The sequence below is a fragment of the Psammomys obesus genome, unplaced genomic scaffold (assembly GCF_907164565.1).
Source record: "Psammomys obesus unplaced genomic scaffold, mPsaObe1.curated_primary_1811, whole genome shotgun sequence".
NCBI classification, from domain to species: Eukaryota; Metazoa; Chordata; class Mammalia; order Rodentia; family Muridae; genus Psammomys; species Psammomys obesus.
This window is the reverse complement of record NW_026596033.1, coordinates 7,874-17,240: the sequence shown is the minus strand read 5'-3', so window position 1 is coordinate 17,240 and position 9,367 is coordinate 7,874. Positions and strand designations below refer to the sequence as shown.

General features: G+C 51.1%; 1 protein-coding gene across 1 annotated transcript; it reads right to left on the bottom strand.

Moving 5' to 3' along the window:
• Window positions 1–1,890: 1,890 nt before the first annotated feature.
• Window positions 1,891–7,150, bottom strand: LOC129686711 (uncharacterized). Its single transcript, XM_055620721.1, is given in 4 exon segments — window positions 1,891–5,049; window positions 5,051–5,329; window positions 5,331–6,736; window positions 6,818–7,150. Coding segments are annotated over 4 exon segments (5,112 nt in total). The 3' UTR covers window positions 1,891–1,955.
• Between the last annotated feature and the right edge of the window lie 2,217 nt (window positions 7,151–9,367).

Sequence of the window (9,367 nt, the reverse complement as noted above, 5' to 3'; positions counted from 1 at the left end):
CAGATACCCTGTGGTTGGACACCTGTCCTGCCCTGCCTCTGACCCTGCATTGCTTGTAAAATAGTGTTGCCAGCATTATGCTAGGGCTTTTTATTTTTCCATTCCCCCATTTCTCTTCTAGCCTAGAATGGAATCTTTCATTCTATGGGTCTAGTGAGAGTCAATCTCCGTCTCTAGCTGCTTGAGTTGATGGTACTGCTGGGTTAGCACTAACGTCTGTATGACGGAGAGCCGGTCCTTTATAAACTGAACTAGCCGATTTAGGATACAAGGCCCAACTAGTAGAATCAGGAGAATTATGATTAGGGGACCCATAATGGAGGAGATCAGGGTGGTAATCCAGGGGGACTGACTAAACCATCTCTCGTACCAGCTTTGTCCTGACTCAAAGAATTGCTGTCTCTGTCTGAGTCTTTCTCTGAGTTTAGCCATGTTATCCCTTACCAATCCAGTATGGTCAGCATAAAAGCAGCATTCTTCCTTTAAAGTTGCACATAGTCCTCCTTCTTGTAAGAAGAGGATATCTAGCCCCCTTCTATTCTGCAAGACTACTTCTGAAAGGGAGGTCAAGGATTTTTCCAGAGCACTGACTGATTCTTCCAATGCTTGTAAGTCGGTATGCATGGCCTGTTGTAGTTGTTGGAACTGAGTAGTTTCTACCAGGGCAGCAGAACCAGTCCCTATTCCTGCTGTGATACCCCCGACTGTGAGTCCCCCTAGTATTAAGGCCAAAGTTAAAGATACAGGCTCCCTAGAGTACCGGGTGATCCCCTCAAAATGTTTGTAGACGTATTTAGGTTCATGGTAGACAACTTTAGGCCAGAGCTCAATGAGGACACAAAAGTCAGAGTTCTGGTTGAGAATTAGTGCAGATACGCAGGGCGCTAAGCTGGAGCTGCAAGCCCAATAGGTCCCATTGGGGCCCGTTAGGTAATAGGAGCCGGGTGGATCCTGGAGGTTGAGTTGCAAAATTTTTGGTGGGTTTTGGGGACTGACCCGATACAGGTTCCCCGGCCAGACACTTCAGATAGAGTTAGCCTATGTTGGGAGGTCGAAGTACAATATGTTGGGGGTGTGGAGTAATTTACAAAGTTCCCCGTTATTGCAACCCCTTCGTAGTAAGGGGCAGTTGGGACCAGGCATAGCCAGCATTCTCGGGTTTTGCTAGGATCAGTATAATTAAGCGTCTGGAAGGCTCCCTGTATTAGACCAAAGTCTATCACCTGTACTCGATCGGAGAAATCGTGGTGTGGGAATGCCTAGGCTGGATGGGCCCGGAGTTTTGTTAGGGGGCATGGTTGTAGGCGGAATGGGTAATTTTTTAGGTTGGGAGGAGGGGACTCTCAAGTTTGGTAATACCGAGTTAGGCCCGACAGGCACCTTGGGTTTATCAAGAGTCAGCTGGAGGCGCATTATTCCTCCTACGCGGCCTGTTTTCCAGAGGCGCAACCCGAATTCTTTTCCACGCAACCATCCCTCTTTATACTTTTTGCCCTTATCGGTAAAGGTAAGGATGAGCTGATTACAGGGTTTGGGTACAGGACGGGGGTCATCAACATTGAGTGCATACCCACATCTATCATACTTGGGGTCCCTGGTGAGCTGGAGGAGTCCGATTGAGGTTGGTAGCCAGCTGGTGGCGAAATCCTCACATCCCCACGCGGCGCAATATAAGTCGTTCCTAGTTCCACAATTCTGCAGTCGCCAGGGGCTACTCCCCGGGGAAGGGCACATGTAGAAATGTGTTTTTTGGTCGTCTACGATGCGCCTGGCGTAGGACCCGGGTGGCATGGCCTGAGCTAGATCGAAACTTAGTTCAGGGAACCAAGTGTACGGGGGGGCTATTTTGGAAGTTTTGTTAAGAAGGACACCAAATCCATCCAGCAGGACCCAAGTCGAATTTACAGGGATGTGGGGACTGGAGTGTGACAGAGTGAACAGGAAGAGAAAGAATATCAAACCCGGGTGAGTCTTATCTTTAGTGGATTTTGGGTGCCACGGAGTTTCCATGAGGAGGCTGGAGTCTGATCTTGTTCTGCGTCGTGATGGGCCGCCTTGACATGGAAGGCGTGCACCCACGCTGTGATACCGTCGACCTTGAGCGCCGTCGGGGTTGTTAGCAACACAGTATAGGGTCCTTTCCAGCGGGGTTCCAAGTTTCTGGTTTGATGTCGACGGACCCAAACTGTGTCTCCAATCTGGAACGGATGTGGCACCACCGGTCGGTTCAGTTGTTCCTGGTATGCAGCGGCGATGGGTTTCCAGACTTCTTTCTGGACAATCTGTAGTGCCTGCAAATGGGCTTTTAGAGAGGGGCTATCAGCAAATGAAGCTATACAGGGATCAAAGAAGTTAACGATCGGTGGTGGGGCTCCATACAGGATCTCGAAAGGAGTGAGTCCATGGGGGCCCGGGGTGTTCCGGGCCTGATATAGGGCCAGTGGGAGGAGGACCACCCAGTCTCTAGAGCCAGTTGCCAGCGTTAATTTGGATAAGGTCTCCTTGATAGTTCTATTCATTCGTTCTACCTGCCCTGAGCTCTGGGGACCGTATGCACAATGTAATTTCCAATTGATCCCCAATAGTTTGGCCACTAACTGACTTACCTGGGAGATGAAGGCAGGGCCATTGTCAGAGCCCAACGCCTGGGGCATGCCATACCTGGGGAAGATTTCTTCCAGAAGCTTTTTGGCGACTACTTTGGCAGTTTCATGTTTGGTGGGGTAGGCTTCTACCCATCCCGAGAAGGTGTCCACAAATACCAGCAAGAACCGATATCCATAGAGTTCAGGTTTTACCTCTGTGAAGTCAATCTCCCAGTGGGTGCCGGGGCGATGTCCCCGGATCCTGGTCCCTGGGCCTATCCTATGGCGTCCTGCATTCACTTGGGCGCATGCTGTGCACTCTTTAGCCACTTGCTGTAGAATTTTATCCCTCCCCAGCAAATAGTGGGAGCTTTCCTCCCTTTCTAGGAGGGTTTTCATTTTTCTGGAGCTAAGGTGAGTCAGTCTGTGGAGGTATTCAATCAGGTTACGAGTCTGTTGCAGGGGCCACACAGGTTTTTCTTTGAAAGTCCAGAGTCTTAGCGTGGGATTGTAAGTGGCCCCCATTTCTTTTAGGAGGTCCCGATCTTCCTCACTATAGTGGAAGGGGGGTTCCTGAATGGAGGGGACCTCTGCCTCGGCCGGCTCTATAGCCAGGAGCTGGGAGGTATCTGAGCTTTCTTGTCTCGCCGCTTCTCGGGCAGTTGCGTCCGCCAAGCGGTTGCCCCTGGCTTCTCGGCTGTCTCCCTTTTGGTGGCCGGGGCAATGGATGATACTCAGTTTTGAGGGTAAAAACAAAGCTTTAAGCAGGGCCAATATTTCAGCTTTATTTTTGATCTGTTTTCCTTCCGAGGTAAGCAACCCTCTTCTCCGATATATTTCCCCATGGATGTGGGCAGTGGCAAAGGCATAGCGGCTATCAGTATAAACATTGAGCTTCTTACCTTCTGCCATCCGGAGGGCCTGAGTTAGGGCGATGAGCTCAGCCCGCTGTGCCAAAGTGCCAGGTGGTAGGGCCTCAGCCCAAATTACCTCAGTCTCGGTGGTGACTGCGGCCCCCGCTTTCCGCTCTCCGTTGTCCAGAAAGCTGCTCCCGTCGGTGTACCAGGTGAAGTCGGCGTCGGGGAGGGGCTGGTCGGTCAGGTCGGGTCGGGTACCATGTACTCCTGCAAGTATCTGGAGGCAGTCATGAGTTTCTGGACCCTCCGGTAGGGGAAGCAGTGATGCCGGATTGAGAGCTACTATAGGGCCAAAGTATACTCGATCAGTGTCCAGTAGTAGGGCCTGGTAGTGGGTCATGCGGGCATTGGAAAGCCATCGGCCCGGAGGTTGTTTGACCAGGGCTTCCACTGCATGAGGAGCCAAAATTGTTATTGGCTGTCCCATAGTCAGCTTGCCAGAGTCTTTAATCAAGAGGGCAATTGCTGCCACCATCCTCAGACAGGGTGGCCATCCCGAGGCTACCGGGTCAAGTTTCTTGGACAGGTAGGCTATTGGACGCCTCCATGGTCCCAGTTTTTGAGCCAGGACTCCTTTAGCATATCCCTGTTTTTCGTCTACAAACAGCTCAAAGGGCTTGTTTAAGTCCAGAAGCCCCAACGCGGGGGAGGTTAGCAGGGCCTCTTTTATGGCAGCATAGGCTCTCTGCTGCTCATCTCCCCACGTAAAGAGAGTCCCTTGCTTGGTGAGTGGGTAAAGTGGCGCAGCCATTTCTGCGAACCCTGGAATCCAGAGGCGACAGAACCCCGCCGTACCCAGGAACTCTCTTAGTTGTTTTGGGCTTTTGGGCCCCGGAATTTTTAGGATTGTCTGTTTCCGCGCCTCTGTCAACCATCTTTGTCCATCTCTGATTTGGTAACCCAGGTATGTAACCCGCCTCTGGCATAATTGGGCCTTTTTGGCTGAGGCCCGGTATCCTAAAGTCCTCAAGAGGGCCTCTGTTCCCTCCTGACATTTTTCCTCAGTTTCCGCAGCCAGGAGGAGGTCATCAACATATTGGAGCAAGATTAAAGCAGGGTAGTGAACTCTAAAATCGGCCAGGTCCCGGTGCAACGCCTCGTCAAATAGGGTGGGGCTGTTTTTGAACCCCTGTGGGAGTCTAGTCCAAGTGAGCTGACCCGATACTCCCAATTCTGGGTCCTTCCACTCGAAGGCAAAAATAGGTTGACTCTGAGGGTGGAGCCTCAAGCAAAAGAATGCATCCTTAAGGTCTAATACCGTATACCAGGTGTACGACGGAGGAAGCCCAGTCAACAAATTGTACGGGTTAGGAACTGTAGGGTGTATATCCTCCACCCTTTTATTGACTTCTCTCAAGTCCTGCACTGGGCAGTAGTCTCCTGTCCCTGGCTTTTTGACCGGAAGGAGAGGCGTATTCCAGGGGGATTGACAAGGCACCAGGATGCCCTGATTTAAAAGCCTCCGAATGTGGGGCCTAATTCCTTGGTAAGCTTCATGCGACATCGGGTATTGCTTAATGGAAACAGGAGTTGCCGATGCCCCTGCCGATTACCAGGGGCGGTTGGTGGGTTGCGAGACCCACTCCCCCCGTTTCCGCCCAGGTTAAAGGGAATTTTTCTAACCAAACAGTTATTTCTTGCGGCCAAGGCCTTTCAGATTCGGGAAGCCGGTATTCGTCCTCCAGATCTATGGTTAACACATGTAAAGGCTGTCCCTGAGGCCCAGTAATGTGGGCCTTAGTCCCTTCAAAGTGGATTTGTGCCCTAAGTTTCATTAATAGATCTCTCCCCAACAGAGGATAAGGGCAATCAGGAACGTGTAAAAAAGTGAGTCACCTTACCGGTGGCGAGTTGTACTCTTCTTTCAGTTGTCCAACGGTATCTTTTCCCTCTGGTGGCTCCTTGAACCCACGCCGATTTGTCAGTCAGGGGTCCCGGTGTGGTAGTGAGCACCGAATGTTGGGCTCCGGTGTCCACCAGGAAGGTGACGGGTTGCCCCCCCACATTAAGGGTTATCCTGGGTTCAGGGGGAGGCTCCTGACCCCGACTCCCCTAATCCTCCAGGTTTAGCAGGGTGGCCTGGGGCTTAGGCTTCCGTGGCCCTTTTGGTCTCTTTGGGCAGTCTCGAACCCAGTGCCCTTTTCCCTTGCAGTAGGCGCACTGATCTCTGTCTATCCGAGGACCCTTGCAGTCTCCCAGATCCTGTCTATTCTGTCTCTGCCCTGTCACTACAGTGGCCAGCAATTTGCTAAATTCCCTATTTCTCTTGCGGTCTCTAATGTTTTCTCTCTCCTCTGCCTCTCTTTTTAACCTTTCGTCTCTCTCTTCTTGAGTCTCTCTCTTGTTGAAAATCCGCTCCGCCTCCTTTAGCAAATCCTGGATCGTACTTTCCCTTAAGTTTTCGAGCCTCTCTAATTTTTTTCTGATATCCGGGGCAGACTGCCAGATGAAGGACATGGCCATATTGGTAGCCTGGTTAGGGTCCTCCGGATCATAGGGGGTGTACACACGATAGGCTTCCTTTAGTCGTTCAAGGAAGGCGGAGGGAGACTCCTCTGACCCTTGGGTCACTAACTTAACCTGAGCCAAATTAGTGGGGCGCTTTGCTGCCCCATGGAGACCCGCTATCAGCAACTGGCGATAGAGACGTAAGTGATTCCTACCGTCCTCCGTGGCGAAGTCCCATTCAGGTTGCTCCAAGGGGAAGGCATCGTTGATCTCGTTTGGCAACTGAGTAGGCTGCCCGTTAGCCCCCGGGACGTTCTTACGGGCTTCCAAAAGGACTCGTTGCTTTTCCTCGGTGGTCAGGAGGGCCTGTAACAGCTGCTGACAATCGTCCCAGGTGGGCTGGTGGGTTACTAAAATGGACTCGATTAAAGCGGTGAGTCTAGAAGGGTCCCTAGAGAAAGGGGGGTTATTATTTTTCCAGTTATATAGATCCGAAGCGGAAAAAGGCCAGTATTGGAGCTGGCCGTTAGGCCCCGCTCGTAATGGGAGAGCCTGAGATGTGGAATCCGGAGGGGCCTCTCGGCGCCCTCTCAATCGCCCTGCCACCAGGGAAGGAGCTGGTTCCTCCTGAGGTCCGGCCGCGGCGGCTTCTCCCGGCTCTTGGTCGGGGTCTGGGTCCCTATAGGGGGGAGGTTCTTCAGTCAGCAGATCCAACAAGGAGCCGTCGTCTGCTGGCAGTACCGGGGGCGTCGGCGTCTTTTTGCCCCCCGGATTACGTCCTTGGGCCTGCTTTGTTACAGCTGGATAGAGGGCAGACTTAGAGGGTGTGGGGACCAACGGAGGAGGTAGGGCAGGGGCAGAGGGAACTGCAGGGGGAACAGTAGGGGGGCTGGGAGTGACAAACGGCTTGACCCATGAGGGTGGTTCCCGGGCCAGGGCTTCCCAAGTAACAATGTAGGGTATCTGGTCCGGGTGGCCGTGCGGCCCTGAATCCATGACTTTCGCCTTAACCTGCAAAATAATGTCTAGGTTAAAGGTGCCATCTCCTGGCCAGCCGACATTAAATGTTGGCCATTCTGAGGAGCAGAAGGTGTCCCATTTTCTCTTCCGGATCTCTACAGAGTGGTTATGAGCGATGTCTCGGGTATCCTTCCAGTGCTGTAGAGTGAGGCTTAAGGGGGTAGTTAGAGACTGTCCCATGGTTTCAAAAAGACTAACACCAAACACGAATCCGACGAACAATAGACAGACAGTAACACAAACGCAGCACGCGGCACAACTCTGGCGCCAAACCGAAAGCAAAACTTCAGATGGGGACTGCGAAGAGGGTCCGGATCCCTCGTCCCCCAGGAGAACCACGTATCCCTTGGACAAGGTCTTCGCCCCGAAAAGTCCAGATTGGGACGTGTTCTCAGACAGGCGGGCTCCGAAAAATCGGGCCCCAGGCACTCGTGGAATGTCTTCCAGAGTTGCGGGAGAGAAGTTTAGGCTCGTCAGCCTCTTCTCTTTCCGCCTAATACGGAGTGACTCAGCTGAATCATACAAATTTTGAGAGATAGAACAGGCAAACACGTGACGGAATGAAGACAACAAAAGACACTCTGCTGGCCAGCTTACCTCCCGATGGGTCGGTGGTCCTTGGGCGTGGGTCTCAGATCTCGGTGGGACCTCCAAATGAAAGACCCTGGGTAGAGCCTCTATAGACGGGGAGACCCCGCTTCCCAAGAATCAGCGAGACCAGTCTTCGGATGCAAGCCGCAAGAGGTTTATTTCGATACACGGGTACCCGGGGCGACAAAGCCTTTCGGAAGACCTGCGCCCCCCTCGGTTGGGGTAACGGGTTTTTATAGGGCTTGGGAGCAAGAAGCACGTTTACAGAAGCGAGAAGCATAGTTACGGGGATCTGACTGGGGGATTTGAACAAAGCCATAGTTAGGTTACGTATTTGGAGCAGGGAAGGCGGGAAAGCAGATGTGGGCTAAGTCACGTAGCCGGTTCAGAGAAGGCGGGAAAGACTCCCGGTTCTTATCTTGGGTGTCCCGATTGTTTCAGGCGCCCAACCGCAGATACCCTGTGGTTGGACACCTGTCCTGCCCTGCCTCTGACCCTGCATTGCTTGTAAAATAGTGTTGCCAGCATTATGCTAGGGCTTTTTATTTTTCCAGGGTGTCTCCATAGTTACTTTGAATCCTCCATATTTCAACTCAACACCAGTCCCTCCAATGACTCCACTAGGTAACATGTATTTTCACTGAGGTGAACTTTCTTTCTTAGTGGACAAGGAATCTGTTCTTACCAATAAAGTATAGATACATATATAGAGAACACAAATACATATATGTGGCTTATAAAATACCTTGATTGAGGTGATTGCCTTGAGAGATGACTCAGCATGTCAAGGTACTGGCTGCAAGCCTACAGAACTGAGTTCCTCCAAGAGACCCACATGTTAGAACAAAACTTCCCCAAACTCTTCTGTGACCTTCATGTGTGTGTGCATGTGCACCTACGAAACTACTGAAACTTTTCAGTGTGATGCTGAAAACTACTGTCAGGCAGTTCTGCAGCCTTTTGAGCCTTTCTGGTAAACAATGAAATGCTGAGTCATTTCATCTATGCCCTGAAATGTGACAGTGTGGCTGTTCTCAGTGAGATCATGGTGTACATCAACACCATGGAGAACAGCAAGAGGTCCGTGTACTGCACACTGCAGTCCCCAAGGTGAGGCAAATTCTCCTCTCAGGGAGTAGATATCAGGAGTAGGACCTGTTATAGGGGTCACTATTGAGTGCAAGGAGCACACCCACCCCTTCAGGACCATATTGTTAAATGATTGGCCAGATGTTTGCCTCTGCTCTCACACCCCAACTCAGCTTATTAGGTTTCTCTGTGTTCTCTCATCAATACGATTGTAAATGGTTCCAGCTCCCTGAACTGCATTTCTCCGTGACCCAGACAGCGCACAAGCACTCTTAGGTGAACTGAAATGCTAGTGGTCACTGCTGTCAACATATTCACGTGCATTGTGTCTCCAGGTCTTATAGACACTGACACCCACAAGGAGCCTCCTGATGTGTCCTTCTGGCAAAATAGTTCAGTTCAAAGTCCATTCTTGAATTTGGCTTTTGACTGAAGTCATTGTTTGCACCCCAAGGAATAAGAGTCACACATCAGCTGTGTCTAGAGCTCTTCTTATCCTTAAATGCATGTCAGAAGTTGATCTGAGTATTGCATGTTCTCTGCTGTACTAGGGAGAACACTACTTTCTCCAATATTACTGGACATTGTTTTGTAAAAATATCATATCATAGTCAACAGGATCTGAGTGATATTATGTTATTCATGATGTGTTGCTTATGTATCACATCGTTTTATAGATAGGCATAATATACCCATGCTACCAGCTCACCTGAACAA